This window comes from Ursus maritimus, assembly GCF_017311325.1.
Source record: "Ursus maritimus isolate PB19 chromosome X unlocalized genomic scaffold, ASM1731132v1 scaffold_X1, whole genome shotgun sequence".
Taxonomy (NCBI): Eukaryota; Metazoa; Chordata; class Mammalia; order Carnivora; family Ursidae; genus Ursus; species Ursus maritimus.
Genome location: NW_024423319.1, coordinates 97,197,019 through 97,217,973, shown reverse-complemented (window position 1 = coordinate 97,217,973; position 20,955 = coordinate 97,197,019). Strand labels below are relative to the sequence as shown.

General features: G+C 35.0%; 1 protein-coding gene across 1 annotated transcript in view; it reads right to left on the bottom strand.

The window, feature by feature from the left end:
- The window catches only part of DMD (dystrophin), a 1,667,815-nt gene that overhangs the window by 1,352,490 nt on the left and 294,370 nt on the right, over positions 1 to 20,955 (bottom strand). The window contains exons 16-17 of the mRNA XM_040633145.1: positions 18,820 to 18,943; positions 5,279 to 5,366 (exon numbers count right to left, since the gene is read on the bottom strand). Of these exons, the coding sequence (XP_040489079.1) occupies positions 5,279 to 5,366; positions 18,820 to 18,943 (212 nt within the window). The remainder of the gene's footprint in view (positions 1 to 5,278; positions 5,367 to 18,819; positions 18,944 to 20,955) is intronic.

Genomic DNA, 20,955 nt, shown 5'->3' with positions numbered 1-20,955 from the left:
CTATTGCAAATAATACTATTTCCACGCCCCACTATTATACAGACCAGTTGCAAAATGTCTTCCCATTAAAATATATAATTAAAAGAATTACTGTCACTAAAAATCCTTCACAATGATGTGAAGAGAAGATGAGAAGTTTGGCTTTGAGGTAAGCCAAACTGACTATAATCCCTGTCCTTACCAATCTGACAAAATTTGGTTGCCCATACTCAAATGGCATCACTCATGTGAAGTACTTAATGAGCTATAAACAGAAATACTAAAAATGCAGTTACATAGATAATATTATAGATAAGAGGAGTCCTTGTCTGTGTTATCAGTCTGTACTATTTAATTCCAATTCTTAGCAGACTTACTATTAGGTATCACCTTAAACACTATAATCTAACACTCAAGGGATGATGGTTTTGAAATATTTTTCTAGTCTAATATACTAATAATTACCACTTTTATTTAAACATTTCTTTAATGTGATTGTCTTCAGATTCTTAATTAACATACAGGAAACCACAATTAGAAGTTGAAAGGGAAGTACTGTTTAATGTAGAAAACATCACTAACCGTGTTAGATAATTATACTATATTATCTCCTCTGGAAATTGTGGTACAACAATTTTATACCTTAAAGAAGGGGAAAATGAGCTTTGCTTATATATGTTTCTGAATAAATATTTGATACAACTATTTTCTTGGTAATCTTAGTATTAATAAAGGAAAACAATTTATCTAAACCAGTCTTCTTTTATACCTGATAAGGAAACTACATAAACATGCAAGAACATTATTTTACAAACAAAATTAAGAATAAAGTCTAATCTAAACAAAAATAAAGCAAATGATTAGATATAAAAATATTCTAGATTGTCCTGAAATCCCATAATCTCACACACTGAAAAGCTTTTGCTTTGAAGTAAGCAGATCAGTTAAAAACTGTTTGACATACAATCTTAGGAAATTAGGATTCATTAATGAATAATCAATAGTACTGATACAGAAGTGAGATTCTTTATCATATTAGGTGTGAAATTTTCTAAAATTTTTATTGTACCATTTTTGTGTTTAAATGAAAAACTATAAAAACAAACCTTTGAGAATGTTATGCCGTATCTTTAAAAAAAAAAAAAAAAGGAAGTAAGTACAAATTTGGAAATCCCCCTTTTCAATGTAACACAGCTACAGGAAACAAAATTAGATCACTAGGTACCCAATCTAGTCTCCCATTTGCTCTCATTAAAACTCTAGAAAGCCAACAATTTCTTGCGACTAAAGTTCTTATTCCCATCTTATATAGTAACAATAAGCTTCATAAAAATTATATTTGTGAAAAATTTCTCTAGTAAGAATTTCTCTCCACCATCCACCACTCTCTCAAACTACTCCTATACTTTTCTAATCAAATGATGTTGACAGGACTGATAAATTTAATGTTAGCTCAAAAAGGATACAGTTAAGGAATAGATACATCCGTTCATTATACCAAAATCCATGTTAAAAACTTAGAAACGTGATTTTTAAGCTAACACGCTCTCTGTTAGCAGCACCGTAGCCTACTTAGCCTACTACAGTCATGAGGATCACGTACATGCTTGCACAAGAACTGGGACGTCCATAAGGAAAATGTTCATGTAAAACTTTAAAGTATGCAAGTAATTGATGCAACCTCCTTTTTTGGTTATAAAAAAGGTTCCAAATAAATTAATATGAGTCTCTTACTGTTTCTATGCATATTTTCCAAGTATCAATCATTTTATTAGGAAACTCACAATTAATATTAAAATTCACAAAATATTTAATGTTAACTGTACTTTAATATTCTGCAAGTAAGTCTTTGCATTTGATAAAGTACAGCCAAAATGAAAATTGTCTTTAAATTGATTCTAACTTCTATGTGACCCTGCAAAACTAAACACATGTTATGAGAAAGAGTGTTTTCAGGACATAAGACTGATTTTTAACAAAATTCGGCAACATCAAGTCAAAGGCACTTCTACATTGGCATCATGGTAATCTCTGCACTTTTAAGAATTTTAAGACACTCCCCCTTTTCCTTAGCACCTTTCTTAATTTCCTTTAACAAACTGCCTTTGAGACTAATAGGTTTTGCTTTCTGTATTTCTTGAGTAATGCTAAAAATTCATTCTTTCAGTAGATACTTAGAAATGACCAAAAGTGGATTTAAAAATATGTCTGATATATTTTACACCTGTTTTGAACCAGAATGATACAAGTATTTAGGAATTTTTTTTTTGCAGGTCTTAGATTTTCATTCCAAAAGAAAATTTAAAAGAGGACTTCTTTTTTTTTAATAAGTGATGCATTACTTTTAATTTATTTTTTAATGATATTTTTTATTATGTTAGTCACCATACAGTACATCCCTACTCTTTGATGTAAAGTTCCATGATTCATTACTTGCATATAACACCCAGTGCACAGTGCAATACGTGCCCTCCTTAATACCCATGACCAACCTATCCCATTCCCCCAGCCCCCTCCCCTCTGAAGCCCTCAGTTTGTTTCCCAGAGTCCATAGTCTCTCATGGTTCATTCCCCCTGCTGTTTACCCCCCCTTTCTTCTTCCCTTTCTTCTCCTCCCGATCTTCCTACTTCTTATGTTCCATAAATGAGTGAAAACATATGATAATTGTCTTTCTAAAAGAGGACTTCTAAGACCATTCAAGATATATATATATGTATACATGTGTGTGTGTATATATATATACATATATATACACACACACATAAAACACAACACTCTAAACTTACAGTAAATTATCTGAAGTAGAAAATTCAGCTTTCTATGTATGTATACATACGTAGAAAATATAAAATGCTTTTAAAGATATTAGTTATGCTATTCTTACATCTATTTTACACTATAAATGTGTTAAATGTTGTTAGCACATAAAACATAAACTATAAATTTGTATTAGTTGCATAATATTAATAAACACTGTACAAGAATGACTTGTCTTTATATTAATTTTTGAGGACAAGAGATGTGGTTAAAAGGAATAAATATTTACATGAGGTCATAAATGAATTACCATGATTCCACTCTTATTTTCTTCCCTTACACATACAAGAATGTATGTGTTTTATATGGTTATGAGTTTTATTCTAACTCCATAGCTTAAACCTGAGAAAAGAAATTCTGGGCTTGTAAATTTAAGACCTTAACCGAGATAACGGTTAAGAAACCTGGTTTAGAGGAACCTCATTTTGTCCTTCAGCTTCATGAGCCAAACCAGTAAACTCCAGTTTTTGGTTCTATGCCAGCAGAGCTACTGAAAATTAGGGTGAGGGGTCCCAATGAAATACACCTGGAGAGAGGTACTCCACACACTTAGGCATGTGTCTGCCCTCACTCACGGTTTGCACAATGACATAATATAAATGTTAGGAAATTTATTCTGTGTAAGACTGAAAAAAAAAGAACCAAAAGTTAGAATCCTTGAGTCTACTTTTTAGTAATCACATAAAATGTGTGACTGAATGGAGCAGAACTATGCTCTAGGTATAGTCCAAATTTGAGCCTAATCACTTAATAGTCACACCTTATCTTTATTGGCATAACACATGAGAAGCTTAAATACCCTGATTTTTCTTCATGCCTCCTAAATTTAGAGCTTTGAGGGCAATAATCTAGAAAACATTATCACTAATCATTTTAAACCTGTATGCGGTTTTAATTACCAAAAAAATCATTCCATACATTTCTAAATTTTAAGTGCTTTTTGAATAATGATCTAAGGTATGCTTGACATTTGATTATGAAAGGAGACCATTTAAAAGTATAGATTTTAAACTGGCTTATAAAAATAAAACAGTGACAATATAGTTGCTACGGGGAAATTGTATAGCGGCTACAAACCTATTTTTTAGATCACACAATTTCATTTAATATGAATATGCTTTTATCAAATTCATCAGTTATACCACCCAGCAACATACAGCTCAACAACAACCTTTCAGTATTTTGCATTGTCTATATATTCATTAACTTGTTCACCCAATCCTCAGCTATCATGCCTGCTTGTTTTTACTGTTAACCAAATACAGTCATGGGGCTCGTTAAAAGAAAAAAAATGAATTGATTTCCTAGGAAGATCACTGAACTTTTTAATGCCAACATGGCAATTAAGGCAAAAAACAATTCATATAGAAAATTTATACTCCAGAATGCAGGCAGGTCCTGGAAAAAGCTGACATGCACAACAAAAACATTTGTTAAATTTGGTTATTATTACCCTTGTAAACATATCCTATGAAATATGTAAAAAAAAATCTTGTTTGAAAATAGCATTATCCCTGATTCTCATAAATTACTAATATTCGGAAATGAATGCAGTAGTATGACAGTGACAATTTCAAAGAAGTTTGTTCACAACTGATGTCAATAACATATTTTGTTCAGACAGCTTCTGAAGCACTGTTAGGAAAAACTAATTTTAGTTCATTCTCAAAAAAGAAAAAAATATTTGGAAAACGAAGGGGGGGGCGTCTGTGTGGCTCAGTCAGTTAAGCGTCGGACTCTTGATTTTGGCTCAGGTCATGATCTCAGGATTGTGAGATCGAGATCCACCTTGGGCTCCATGCTGAACGTGGAGCCTGGTTAAGATTCTCTCTCTCCCTCTGCCCCATCCTGCCCCCCCATTCCACCCCCCCAAGCCTCCCCACACGTGCTCTAAATAAATAAGGAAAAAAATGTGTTAGCTTTGTACTTTTACCTTACTCAAAAACAGCCGAGGATAAAAAATAAAATATCCCCTGAGAAGACCACTGCAAAATGATTTTTTAAAAAATGAAAAACAACATAGAAAACGTCAAATACATTATTAGCCAACAGATATGATGATGAAGTCTTACACATAATTTTAGTCTGTTTGGAAAAATATATTGCAAGAATTACTTAAAATCAGATTACAATCAGTTTACATATAGTATGTGATTGCTTACATTTCCAATGATTTCCGCAAACCTTGTTTTCTTAAATTATTTGGACAAATGCTAGCAGGATTTGCATTAAAATTGATTTCACTGCAACAGATTGATAAAATATTCTAGCACATCCCATTTTCTTCCACTGGACTCAAAGCTGAATTTCCTCTAATAATTTGCTTAGCATTAAGAAAGAATAATAAAAAGCTCACAAACTCACTTTAATTTAAATTTGCATTCAGGAAGTGCTTGTCTGATATAATTCAGCTGATAAATATGAACCTATGTGTTTATCAAATCCCTAAGAAGATTATCTAAATCAACTCCGTGTAATTACCATTCACCATCTGTTCCACCAGGGCCTGAGCCGATCTGCTGGCATCTTGCAGTTTTCTGAACTTCTCGGCTTTTTCTCGCTCTATGGCCTGCAGCATGATAGCAAAGGTGAGTGTTTCAATACAAGGATTGTGAAGCTACACAGTAATTATAACTTCTACTTGCCCTTTCAAGCCTTAAGATATTTCAGTCTGTCAGCTTATCATGTGAATCTAAAGATTTTTTTTTCTCAAGTTTCTTGGCACCAGAAGCATCAAAATGACAATGAAAGCACAAGCCATTTTCATACTGAATTGCTACTACTTTTAATAAGATTTCTAGGCTTAACTTTTTTTTTAACACAATAGTTTCTGATGCACTGTAATATAAGGCTGCAAAGAAAAAAAGAATAAAAGCAAATAATAAGAAACAATGGAAGGATAAAGTGACAGATAATTAAAACTCAAATTTGTCTTTTAAATACAAACCACTGACATTACTCCTAATAACTTATGTATTCTATATTAAAAATCAAATAGAAAATCTTGTAAGTATATCAAAAGGGAAAAACATACTAGCATGAATAACTTAGCAAAACCCCCGTATTTATTGAAATGTAAGACTGCAGGTTAATTTTTCTCTTTAAAACTTTCAAAGTAATCCCATTTCAAGGAAGAACGAATTCAGTTTCATAAAGTTTTCTAAATTCATTTGTTCATTTCTCCTAACTTAAAGTTAACTTTTGAACAACAAAACCATAACGATTTAAATTAACAAAATCTAGCATTTAACACTGTTGGGTTTCGCTAATAATGTCTCTATGGATATATATTATATGTACATAATATACACATACATTAAACTATGATAAAACTGAACTGTATTATAATAATCATTAAAAATACGTGGTTATAACATTATGTTATATGTCCTAAAACATAACTACCTGCAGAAAAAGCAAGCTTTAAGGCATGTAACATACAGTTAAGAACAACACTCTTAAGACCCAATAATAGCATCATACAAAGATTTTGCTTGAGTTTGTGACAGGAGGTTATTCCATATCCACCTATTTTTTTAATTTTATTTCGATCTATAGGTATTTAAACAAATGTTACAGGGTGTAATACTGGAGTACAGGTAGGAGGCCTGTAATCGACATGTGCACACTCTGCAGAGCACTGTTGAATAGAACTTTCTGCAAGGATGAAAATATTATAGATCTGTGCTGTCTGATACAGTAGCCACGAGCCACATGTGGGTACTGAGTACCTGAAAGGTGGCAAGTGTGACTGAGGAAACTAATTTTTCATCTATATAATTAAATTTAAATTTAAAAAGCCACCATGTGTCAAGTGCCAATTGTAATTATACAGTGCAGATCTATTGCCTTCCCTTTGAAAGTCAATAAAGACAGACTGACAGATATGTAGACTAAATACAGATAAAGATACTATGGCAACATCAGAAATACATTCAAAGAAATAAGTAATCATCATATTGCTAAACTAGACTATTTCCCAAGCACACCAAATAATGGGAATGCTCATAGTATAATCCATACATTTTAAAATATTTAAAACGATTCTCTAATTTAAAGAAATAACCACAACTGAAAGGAGGGCTTTTAAAATTGATTTAAGATCATGAACTAGGATTATTGGATTCAAGATCAAGAACTCAAAATTGCTAAAAAAAAAAAAAAAAAAAAAAAAAAAGCCTGTAGACAATAGAATATATCCTATCAGGAAAAAAACTGTAATGTATAAAATACTAATTAAAATTTAGTAAAGTAAATGAAATAAAATGCTATAAAATGGTAGTTTGGGCTTTTTTAAAAGTATTTATACTCTATCTTGAAAATATACATTTTATGTTATGCTGTCAAGGGCAGCAAATGGAAATTCAGGTTCATCTCATCAGTAGGGAAACTCTAAAAGTGATAGACACATTTTAATACCTTGGATTCTACTTGAAAATTTCAAAGCACATAGATTGTGGTGTTTGGGGATTATATGCTCCAGGATCCCATACCAATTAGCAGGTGAAACTTCTGGGTTACCTTGAAGGTCATTTTCACAAAGGCATTATCAAATTGTTGACACAAGTATTTGCACAACTCTGGAAGATTTTAACTTTCTAGTAGAATTGAGAAGTCCATGAAAATAAAGTAGCCACAATATCTTGTTAAAGGTAAGAATCTAGACGAAGTTCCAAAATTTACATTTTCTCAACTCTCAATTTCTGTCTTCTAAATTCTCTGTTCCTATAAGGCAGCTTATTGGCACATGTTCTCCAATACTTTACATTTATTCTCCATTAAAAGGTAAATGTTATTTGTAAAGGACTCTGAGTACTTTAGAAGAGAAAAAAATAAGCACATTCTAAGTTAATATGTAACATTCACAAGTACCAAGAGCTATAGCAGGATGTGGGGTATTCCCCATTTGACCTATATCAGCAAAAGGGGGAGGGGGGTGGAGAGAGAAAGGGAGGGAGGGAGAGAGACAAGTAAAAAATAAATGCACTACAATAGAACAAGAACAGTAAAAACGAACAGGTATTCTGCAAGTTAAACAGAGTTACCCCTTCCTATCAGAGGGGTTTCTATTTTAACTACATGGAGTTTTTGCTTTTTTATATATGAAATTATAAAGAGTAGAATCAGAACACAATGTTGTCTTTATAAATGATGAAAAGAAATCATTGGCTTTCTAAATGTCATTGATCATAATCTTTTTATTCTAAGCATCTAATGGAATAATCAATTAGTATTCCTCACAGAGGGGAAAACTTCTAATTGATTATTTCAGGGGTAACTAGCTTTAATGCCTAGTTTGGTTAAATCACATTATTTCAGTTATTCTAATATACACATAATAGCGATAACTACAAGAAAACAATAATGTATGGAGTAGCTACCATTACTCTCACAATTTGAAAAAGGAGGAAAGTGAGGCACACAGAAGTGTATAAATTTTTGAAGACACCGGCATAACCATGATAAAAATGGAATTCCTTATACTGTGTACCAAATTACACATATGCATTTCATATTTCAGTGGGATAGAAGGAATCAGTATTTTATCCTCTTTTATACAAGAGAAAACTGAGCATCAGCAAGCTTAAGGCATACATGCAAGATGGTAGAAGTGAAAAGTTTCAGATCCAATATTAGAACCCCAATCATCTATTTACAAGTTCAGCTCTCTTTCAAATGCACTTTGCTGCTCTAAGAGTATTTCAATGGAAATTAATCAAACAGCTTTGAACTTATCTGACTACAACTCACAGCCAAGGCGACCTGATAATTTGCATGTAGTCAAAGATGATATTCAAAATATTTAACCAGTAATGCAGCATGGGCACCAAGCTATCAGAAGAAATGCCTGATTACTCAGAATGCACACTGACAGTCTATAAACTGGTAACTCCGTGTACAACTCAATTACTGCACCCCATTGCCAGATGTCTATTATACAGAAACTGAGTAAGTGATGTATAAATAGAGAGATAGGCCTGAGAAAGAAGCATTTAATGGACACCACAAAACAATATTTAGATGTATCTGGGTTCTGCTAAGTAACATCTCTTTAAAGAGAATATTGGAAAATAAAGAGAAATATTGGCACAAATATGCTTTGAGGAGTATGAACAAGACAGTGAAGAGTCCAGAAAACATTTCATTTCAGACACAGCTATAGATGGTTGATAAAAAATGAGAAAATTTAGGGTAGCCAGAAGATAGTCAAGAAGGCAATGAAAAGTTTTGGAGTCATTCTGTTCTCAGATGGTCTGAATTCTGTCTCCACTGATTACCAGCTGTTTGGCATTTGGAAAGTGATTCAACCTTTCTGAGCATCAATACTTTCTATGTAAAGTAACAATAAAGATACCTACCCTTCAGGGATTCTGAGATTAAAGGAGGTTCTTCAAATAACTTATTTCCCAAACTGGGACAATTCTTTCATAGTAAAACAGAAATCCAGAAATAACTAAAAGCTGTAACAAATGCAATCACATAAACTGAAAACGTCCCAAAGTGCCACAGGTGGGCATCCAAATGAATGGTGATTTCAACAGCCTTTAAAAAAGCTTTAGGAAAAAAAATCTTGGCCCAAGAGTTGATTAGATTATCTAATCACAAAAATGAGTATCAAGTATCCCAATAACCACATATACAAAGTGTTAAAGAAGTTGACTAAAGAAACATCACCGAAAATCCTCTTTTTTTCCTGGACCTGGACGTCTATGCATTCATTTTCAAATAAAATATATGAACTTTAGTCTTAAAATAGGTTAGATTAGTAGTTCCTAATGCTTCTACCTTCTCTTGTTTTCTCAGAAAAAAAAAAATATGTCAACTGCATAGAAAAAGTAAAATAAAAATCACATGACCACCAAAAACAAAGTCTGGAGAGAAACATGCTTCTGGAAAAACGGGAGAGCATATCCCTGACTTTAAAGGGGTATGTACCACCAGGAGAAACATGGGCCTTCCACGGTCTACACTGCAAAGTAAAAACTAGCCCATGAAAGAAGGAAAAGAGAAAGAGAAAAAACTGGCTCTCACACCTATTCCCTTATTCAGTACCATCAAAACTGTTGCTTTTAACAACACCATTAGCCTTCTGTGCTACTCCATCCAATGGCTGATCCTCAGTTCTCAACTTACTTATCATCATAATTTGATTCAGAGGATACCTCTTCTTCAAAATATTTCTTAAGTTGGTTTCCTCAATTACAAGTACACAGTCTTCCTCCTACGTCAAGGACGCCCTTTACTCAACCCCCTGTGCTTGTTCTTCCACATCTCCCTGTACACATGTAGAGAACTACATCTAGATCTTCATTTATGAGGCCAAAAACTTAGAATCCTTCTTGACTGTTCTTTTACTCTCAAACCCTGTATAGAATCCCTCAGAATTTCCTATTGACTGTAACCTCAAGACACATCCTGAAAATGCTGTTATTACTGTGCTCACTACTATCACACTAGTAAAAAACAAAACAAAACAGAACAAAACCAAAACCAAAACAAAACAAAAACTCCATCATCACTCAGTGGTCTAGATGCTTCCAAACAGCCTACTAAATGCTATTTCTACTTATACCTTTGATTCCTGATGATATATTCTCAACACGACAGACAGAAAAAGCCAGACACAATAGATATCAACTCAACTCTCTAGTGGCTTCCCTTCTCATCTGAGTAAAAGCCCAAGTCCTAACCATGGCCCACATGACCGTAACGTCCTTAATCTCTTAGACCTCTTCTTCTGTGACTGAACACCCTGATTCTTCACCTCTGTCGTACTCTGTTGTTCTCTGACACTCCAGGCATGCTCCTCCCTCAGACCTATACATTCCCTCTGCCGGAAATGCTCCTATCTCAGCTATCTAGAAATCCTTCACTGCCTTTAGATCTTTACTTAAATGTCACTTTCTCAGGGAGGCCTTCTACTGCTAGTCTATCTACACACACACACACACACACACACACAAACACACACTCAAATGGGTGCACACACATGCACATACTTCTTAGCTCTCATTCCTCCTTTATTTTTTGTCTTTGACACTTATCAATAACATTCTATACATTTTGCATATCCTTGCTTATTTTTAACCTTCCTCACTGGAGTAGAAACTGTAAAAGGTCAGATATCCTCAAGAATTTCCTTCTTCATGCCATCTCCAGGGCCTGGAAGAGTACCTAATACATAGTTAGATGCACAGTAAGGTGAGGTCCATTGTAGCATAATGCCTCCATACAATATTACTGTCTCTCCCACCCTACCCACAGTTAAAATGCTCTATGAAGTTGTAACGTGTAACAAATTCTAGTAGCTATATATACAGTGATTATAGAACCAGCCTAGGAGGTTAGGAGATGCAAATTTAATAAAATAAAGCTGGATTAAATCAAAGTCTTCTAGAAGATCCAGATTAGATGCAGAGTTAGGCACACTGGCCTGCTTTCCAACAGAACCGCTATGAAGTCCTGATAGAAGTAATAAACAACTACCCAAACGGGAAACAAAGAGCACCGTGTAAAATTCATTAAGTCAAAACTTAATAGAATCTTACCTTACTTGAGGAAAAGAAGAGAAAAACAACACAATGCTTATATTTATTACAGAATGATGAAACAATGTCATACTGAAGAAAATCAGAGGGAGTATAATCTCCCAAAAATGGTCTACCAGACAATATTTCAGCAACCTTTTTTGGCATCCTCACTAAAGTATCATGGACTCCATGAAAAAGAAACAGAAAACTGTAAGGCTAGAAGAGGTTAACGTTAACATAAATGGAATGAAATTTCAAGATAATAGAGACATGGATCTCATAAGGAAGAAACTGAAAATGCATTATCCTGATCCAAATTCATATTGGAGATTGTAAAATGTAGAACTGATACTGAACAAAAGAGAAGAGAATGTTTCTTGACTATGGTAATAACCAGGATTCTTTGGAACTCGGGAGCAGATAAACATTTACAACAACATGGATGAACTGGAGGGTATTATATGAAGTGAAATAAGTCAATCAGAGAAAGACAATTATCATACAGTTTCACTCATATGTGGAATATAAGGAATAGCACAGAGGATCATAGGGGAAGGGAGGGAAGACTGGATGGGAAGAAATCAGAGAGGGAGATGAGCCATGAGAGGCTATGGTCTCCAGAAAACAAACTGAGGGTTTCACAGGGGAGGGGTGCGGGGATGGGGTAACTGGGTGATGAGTATTAAGGAGGGCACATGATGTGATGAGCACTGGGTGTTACATGCAACTGATAAATCACTGAACACATCTTCAAAAACTAATGATGTACTATATGTTGGCTAACTGAATTTAAATTAAAAAAGAAAGAAAGAAAAAAAGTGCTCTATTTGGCTAGTAGAAATACCATATCTAAAGTACCCTAATTAAGTTGTTCCTGCATTTTCAGATCATGTCATGTTATACTGACATTTTGAAATGTTTTGCTATCACTAGGGAATAAGAGCAACAACTCTTTCTTGGTCTCACAGATTTCGTGGCTATTTTTTTCTCAGGTTATTTTCAAATGTTCAGCATCATCAGTCTTTATTCCTCCCCCATGGCTCTCTCTCTCCCTTTCAATAGACAGATATATAAATACGTGTATATATATATATATATATAGAGAGAGAGAGAGAGAGAGAGATATGTGTATGTATATATATATATATGTGTGTGTGTGTGTGTGTGTGATACGTTTGTATATATATTTACATTTGTATGTGTTAGCTTTTCCCTTGTTTTCAAGGCCAAGAGTGTCACCTGAATGCTTTTCAACTATGACATCTACTTTGTTCTACGCATTTCATCTTCAATGTTAGTCCAAGTATCTGTGGTCAGATTTCAGCTTTCACCACTATACAGAAAGATCTTTCATGAAGGGCACCAATTTTCCTCTTCCCAGGTACAATGCTTCTTACAGGATTAAGTACCCATAATTAAAACTACCTCTTAGAAATCACCTTATTCGGGAAAGCGTCTCTTTCCTAGCCATGATTATCTTTCTCTAATCTGTCATCCTCGGGAAACTCATCCAGCTTTTCTGCATGTCTGTTTCTCTGTTTATTGTATATGTATGTGTGTGTACACATACATGTACACAGTATTTTTAATCTTAAAAGTATCTATTCTTTCTAATAGAACATATTAATTTTGAAATTATTTTTCTTAACAGAGAATATGAAATACTTCAGTCAATATATATTCAATATACGATCATATGTTTAGAAGATACTACTCAGATTCTGATGTATCTAGTGCAGATAGTTTCAAGTACAGAGACAGAAGCTAAAAAAAGGCATCAGTTAACCATTCCATAAGGAATGTATTGTTAATTTTAAAATATATTAAAGGCCCATAAAAATTCTTAGAGATATCAGGAAATTATGAATTCTAAAATGTGTAACTTCAAGTGCAAAATAAAAAGAAACCAAGTTGTATAATACAGAGAAAAAAGAAACATAATTAAGTTTTAAGCAAAGTATAAGAAGAAGGGAAGTTTACGGATTCTCTAATAAGTTGATTAAAAACACTCTATGACCTCTTCCTCCTTCTTTATCGGCATCTCTTAAAAGCCTCCTCCTCTCATGACATCTTCTCTAATTAATATGAAATAAGTTCCAGATTCCCCAGAGGCCTACCCTGACTTTAGAAGCAATTAATTTTCTATTCACTTAACATTCTATAATGAAGTTTTGCCCTTTGACAGAAACAGTAATTTATTCACTCAAATGTTTATTCAGAAGTTGTTATAGCCTTCATATTGGTAGCAGAGCCTAACTTAAAACGTGCCTGAGGAACTGAAAAAAAAAATCACTTATTCATATAGTCAAATATCAACTGTGTTAAGTACCAGGCACTATATTAGGCACTGGCATGCCAAAACCAAAGTAAGCCAAACCAAAACAAACAAAAAACAAAAACAAATTAAGTTCCAGTCATTAATGTCTAGAAACCAGCAATCTACTCAATGTTAGAATGGCCAGAAATTGGTAAGGATAAGGTAACAGAAATTAGGTCATGGTAGCCTTCACAAATGGAACATGAAAATACTGACTCTGTCAACACCTTCCCCCCAAAGGCCACCAGGAACATGCCTATATAAACAAAGTTAGGTTGATGTAGCTTTGCAACAGGAGAGGTGGCACAGAATAGTGAACTATGGGGTAGGTCTCTAAGAGGATGTTTAGAAAGAGTTGATTGGATTTGGGCACGTGTAAGGTGAGGAAGAGTGGTCAAGGAAGCAGGGCTTTGCCTTTAATTAGATGCCATAAGGAAATGGAGGTCCTTCTGTGACTGCACATCTTAAAAATTTTTATCTAGGAGGCAGGAAGATGTAGAGAGGCTGAAACCATGACTGGTAAGGCAGCATAATCTGCCACATTAGTGAAGATGGGGATATGCAGTCATTTGCGGTGGTCTGCAAACATTTTTTCATCTGTTGAAACATGATTACAAGATGGTCATGTTTTGGTCTTGATCCATCACAATCATGAAGTGGCCTTGTCTACTGCTGCGATCCTGAGCCGTTGCGCTTACGCAGCCGGAGAGCGCCACAGGCTAGCTGTGAGCACTAGTACAGCACCGAGCATCGCCAAGCCTAACTGAAGTGCCCAGCGAGCTCTTGATTATCAGTGGCTGCTTTTTGCCTTTTCAAATGAGTATCAACAGAGGCATAATAGGATAATATTTATGTTTTAGTAAGTTCACTTTGCAAAAGTGATGTGAAAACCCCTAAAGAAATAAGTATTAGTGGCAGGGAAGACCGGCTAAGGATTATCTCAAACAGAGGTAACCCATGATATTAGCATTAAACAGGGTTGTAGTGATAGGAATAGAAAGAACTGGACAGTTTCAAGAGTGGTTACGGGAATGAAATTAATTGATCTTGGGTGGACATGCAAATGGTAGGAACTAAAAATCTAGATGACCCAGTGAGCTTTTAGGTTTCTGGATTAGGCTGTCAGAAGAAAGAAAGAAAGAAAAGAGAAAGAATAAAGGAGGTCTGGGGAGATCATGAGATTTATTTTAAGTTTTCAGGCAAATACCCAATTAAAGTTGTCTATTAAGCAATTAAATAAACTGGCTTAGGCTGCAAGGGAGAGACATGAGCTAATGATAAATATTTGGGGGCCATTAGGAAATAGATGTTATTTGAATAGGAAGGAATGAGGATAATCCAGGGAAGAAAGACAAGGGAAGAACTGTGTAGAATATCAATAGTAAAGGAAAAAGGAGATAGAACAAATGACCAAAAATGTAGATAATGGTATCCCATAAACCCAGAGAGAAAAGAATTTCATGAAGGATAAAGAGGTTAACCAGAGTCCTGCAGAGAAGTCGAGTAACTAAGACACAAAAATAGTCCTATATGTTTATAGGAGAGGAGGGTTTTATTGAAGATATGAATGTGTGGCTGAATGGAAGGTTTCTTAGGACGTAGTGAAGATATTGAGAACACACACACACACACACTCACACACTCACTCACACTCACAGACAGATTAGCCTTAAGCAACCAAAGCACAATCTCTTCCACCAAGGCGGGGGGGGGGAGAATATGAGCACAAATACACATAATTTGTTAAATATTATCTTAAACAAACGAAGAGGGAAAGTCATCTACCATGCCTGTTAAAAACCTGAAATAATTGTCAAGAGAAAGGAAGAAGAATATTTACTAGGAACGTATGGAAAGCCTGTGGAGAAGTACCAAAGTGTCTGTGTAAGTATAGTATTTCCCAAACAGAGTAATATCTGGCAGTGAAATATTGACAGTCTAGTTATGCAAGAAGGTAGCTGAATTGAGCAGATCAGGGAACTGGAAACTTTTGGAGATAGCAGGACAACCAATATGGTCTGAGATTTTTAATGAAGGCGTAACGTGGGTGGAGAAGACTGTGATCCTGGTGCCAGTATTCAATGACAAAATAATATCACAAAATGGTGAGTGACAGATGGCCATCGGGCATGAAACACAAGGGATGAGATACATTTTTTTAACACAGAAAGCAGTACCTTCGGAATGGCCCTGGGAAGTCAGGAAACCAGCAATTGTAAATGAGTGGGCTATATACTCAACTAATGAATTGTCATCAAAAACTAACGATGTACTGTATGCTGGCTAACTGAACATAAAAAAATAAATGAGTGGGGGAGTGAAAGAGTCACTAGTCTTAGTGGTGTTCTTGAGGGTAAGAGTCGTTTCCATGTAGGACTAGAACCAGTACATAGGACAGAAAGTTTGTTTTGGAAGAAGGACGTCAGAATGCACAGGGACTGTGCGTGGGAAAGCACCCTCATGAAGAACATGAGTGTAGAAGGGCAGAGAGATGAAGATTCAAGAAAACACAGATGAACAGAGATACCTATATTGTGGGTGGCAAACCCAGATAATAGACATAAAAGAAATGTAGAATTAATGGCTTCAGGATTTCCAACAGAACTTTGTTAAAAGTTGATTTGGTATGGGTGTGAGCAAGCATGGGCTCCAGAAAGAGGCCAAGGCCTGTTGACCTTAATAGCTGGTATGAAGGCTTTCAAGAGAACACTATACAGGTGTACAACCACCTTGCAGTAAGACTAGATTGTTTTGTTATTATAATTAGTACCTTACATTACCACGTGCTCAATTCAAGAAGTTGAGTAGCTACACCAGCTAATTCCACTTGAACTTCTCAACTGTGCTGACATTAACAGAACGAGTAAAGGATCTAGGAGTTTGGTAAAGTCTCAGATGATGCCCTAGAGTACGGATTCTCAAACCTTCATGTACAAACGAATCACCTGTGGATCTTGTTCAAATGCAAATTCTGATTCATTCGGTCTGAACTCATACTTTCTAATAAGCTCACAGACAATGCCAATATTGGTTGTCCAGGGACCACTTGCAGTAGAAATGTCCCCTAGAATTCAACTTTTATGTAAGTGCATTATGTTAATTATATAGATAAAACGCATGCCTAATAGAGAAGGAAAAACAATGTTGGGTTTAAAAGTATATAAAACCAAACTGATAATATTCTAGGCCATTCTAATTGGCTGAAAGTACTTGAAAGTAATAGATGAATGAAGGAGTCAAGTGAAAGAAAGAAAAAAAAGAAGGTAATATTTAGCCACTTTTAATAAAGATGCCTAAAAATGAATACCACTCAAGTTCATGAGACGGGCCTCCCGTGTGTTCAAAATAAGTTACATATACTGACAGGTGAAGAAGTAAGAAAATTAATGTACGCCTAAACTGAATATCCACCATCATTACTATTTATTTCTCTCAAGGATTTTTAATATGTATATATTATATTTAGCCTGAAGGAAATGTCTAGGTAAATCATTTCATGTCCTATTTTAGTAGGCAATTAAGAAGGATGCTGTTATTTCAGAAAATGAGAGAAGTTGATAAAGGTGACTCATGAGGCATCAGAAAACCACTCGTACTATATTGTACATTTTTTTTTAGCACTTTCAGTCTGTCATTCCTGACACTATTGATTAAATGCAAATTGCTTCTAGGTAACCATATGATAAGAGGAAATTTCTGAATTTATATTCTTGAAATGCTGGAACTCAATTTTCCTGCTTGATCAGAGCTGTTTTAAGATACAGAAATAGGATGACAAACCGATAAGTAGATTATTGAGATAAATTTTAAAAAATTTAAATTAGCCAATAAAATGTCTGCCCAAGGTGACTCATACTTTCAGTGGCCAAATACATCACATGAACTTTAAAATGTATTTTAGACTTTATCTTCTCTAAGCAGTTTTCTACTTAGAGAATTTCCCTCCACAATCATAACAAAAAACATACCTTCAATGAGTATACTTTGAAATAATACATTCTGCTAACTTTCTACTATATATATTATGCTTCAGTTTAATGTCAAAACTTAAACATTATCATAGTGCCCATTTCTTAAAATTATTTATAACTATTATTAGATTAATGACAGAACATTGTATATAACTAATGTTTTTAAAATAACTTCCCAATTTATAAATTGTTAACTCTGAGACATGTTGATGGAATCATCTCCCCCCTACCTCAAACAGCCTAAAAAATAGATTATTTTCTCCTAGAAGAAAATCATTTTTTGCTCTCCAAAGGTTCCAACCCCAGAGCAAGTATTAGCTTGTATCTAAGATAGTGCTGTGTTTGGAAAAATCTAAGAGAGTTCGTCTGGTATGAAACTGAATGCTCAAAACATGAAACTGAGTTATCCACACATGTGACCTTCCTATAGGTGAAATTATTTAACATTCAGAATATTTGTTTCTTTAGCCTGCCCACTCCAGGGTATTTACTCTGCCTATTAGAAATGCTCTCACAAACAATTGCCAAAATGGATATTTTATAATTGTAGAAGTTGAAATACCAAAGCCCTGATAATGTCCTTGAAGATGAAGCAGCTCCTATTAACTTAATAAAAATCCCTATTGTGAAGGACACAACTATAATGTCTCAGCAGGGAGTAAAAACAGTAAACCACCTCTTACTATAAATAAATATTGAAAAAGGCTGGACATCTTTTGGTTACGGTAAGGCAATACATAAATATCTGGGAAATGCAAATCTGTTATGACAAATACTAATGAGTATAAAGAGTAATTTTTTGATGATAGTGACAGCATAAACAGGGTCCTACGTACAGTATTTCTAAGGGTCTTGTCTATTCTGCAAGCTTGCTAAGTCCCAGCCTTGAGGTGACAGAACAGTACATGAAGGAAAACCAATATGAGTTCATGTTATAAAATTGTTAATTTACAGCAAAATAATATAAATGTTAAAGAAGGTTTACGAAAAGCATCCCTGCTCAGTCACAGCAGAACCCGGAAAGATTTCTCGATGCTAAACTTTGATTCTGCTGGATATGTAAAATACACTTTGAAGATATATTTAAAAGCATTATTCCATATTGCTTTAATCTTTTCAACTGACAGAATCAGATAGTACAAAGCACAGAGTTTACAAGCAGCGAAACTTAGGAAAATACATAAAAATTAATGCATAACCTACATTGACTTTTTCTTTAAGGTCTGAGAAGTTGCCTTCCTTCCGATAGATTGCAAATTCAGGACTCTGCAACACAGCTTCTGAACGAGTAATCCAACTGTGAAGTTCAGTTATATCGACATCCAACCTAAGACAGGAAAAAATAAGGGTCATTATTTCCTGATTATCTCTTTCTTCTATATGAAAAAAAGAAAAAGCAATCTCTCCACATTTACCATTCTCCTTCCAATCTGAGACTCCTGCCTGATGCCCCTGTTGCTGTTAATAGCACTACCATCTCCTTAGTTATGTAGGCTCAAAATTTGGAGTGAGCTTTGATCTACAGTCCTATGATCGTGGAGGTCATTTTATTAAGCTCAACGTAGCAATCGCCTTCCTAGAGTATCTCCTATAAGCTAGCACTCTACCTCTGCTTGAATGTTTGCACTGGCTGAAAAATTACTACTTCCCAAGATAACCCTCTTTCTGTCTGGAAAGTACTTACAGCAAACAAAAAAATTCCTGTCGGTAGCTCCCATTGAACCATACCTTGGAGATCCATGTCCTTGTGTAGTCTCCAACAATACCGACTCTGAATTTGGTCATGTGACTTGCTAGGGCAAATGGGATATTAGGAAGTGTAAGGCAAGCAGAGGCTTCATAAGTGCTTGCACTGTGGAACTTGTCCTCTTAGAACATGCACTGAGAATGCAACTGTTAGCTAACAATTCTAATGGTTCTTTAAGGAAGCTCGATCTAGCCAGGTGGAGAGACGACGTGGAAGCGAATGAGGCACCACGCACGTGAAGAAAGCTTTCTTTCACCTTTGACCCATCTCAAACACCAGCTGAATATAGCCATATGAATTCTCCAGCTGGTATCACTTAGAGCCTCAGAACTACCCAGAGAGCCCTGCCCACACTGCGGAACCCTGAAAAAAGATAAATTACTTCTGTCTTGAGCCACTAAATTTGCAGTGCGTTGTTATGCTGCAATAGACACCTAATCATATACCCTGATATTCTCATTCTTTTATTGTAGAGACCTATGGAGCCAATGGGAGTTAAATGTTTCATCAGGTCACTCAGATCAAGTTAAAGCAGAGATTGGAGGAGAGTCGTGGGCGGACTGCAAGGGAGGAGGAAGTGTGTGCATCATATGAAATTCCAGGCACAATTCTAAATGTGTGTGCATTTTTCTTGAGAAGGAACCCCTAGATTTTATCAGCACCTGTAAAGAATCTATGAAAAGAGAATTTAGAAATCATCTAATCCAAGTTTATTAAAACAACAGCCAACAAGGCCCCAGAAAAATATTAACTCAATTTTCATGGGAAGTTTGTGAAATAGGACAAAAGTTCAAATATAAAATTTAAGACACCAAGTAATGTACTTTTATCACCATGCTATATCTTCTTATCCAAGACAACTCTCACATAGTTGAAATCAATTCTTTAAATCCACTAGAAAATACGTGAGGGTACCCTACCCTATTCCTAGTTATTTCCATGGCTAATGCCTTGGCTTGTCAGTATCTTACTTAAAATTTGGCTCCTAAATAGATCATGTCAGTAGTGTTTAGTACAAACAGAAAAGAATAGACAATTATCTTATTGGATATGCAGCCCATGAGTTTGATCAGTGTTTTGACTTCCATATTAGACTTTTAACTCACACTGAAGTTAAATTGAGCTAGACATCCCAGAATTATTCACATAAACTATCACTAAGCCAGTTCTCCACAACCACAAACTAAGGAGCTGATTTCCTTTTCTTTTTTTTTTCTTTTTTCTTTTTTTTTTTAAGAGAGAGAGTGTGTGCAGGGCAGAGGGAGAGGGAGAGAGAGAATCTTAAGCAGGCTCCACACCCAGCGTGGAGCCCAATGAGGGGCTCGATCCCACAACCCAGAGATCATGACCAGAGCCAAAATCAAGAGTCAGACACTTAACTGACTGAGCCACCCAGGGGCCCCAGGAGGTGATTTCCTGACCTCTTACTTCAGGGCTTTTAGTCATACAAACTTGATAAAGTTTGGCATGTTAGTTGCAGGCTATTGTTTTAAAATTAAACACATACAGACCTTCATAGAACATGAAACACTTCCAAAAACATATTCTCTTTTTGTGTTCTTAAAAAAGCCTATGGTAAGGTATTAATCTCT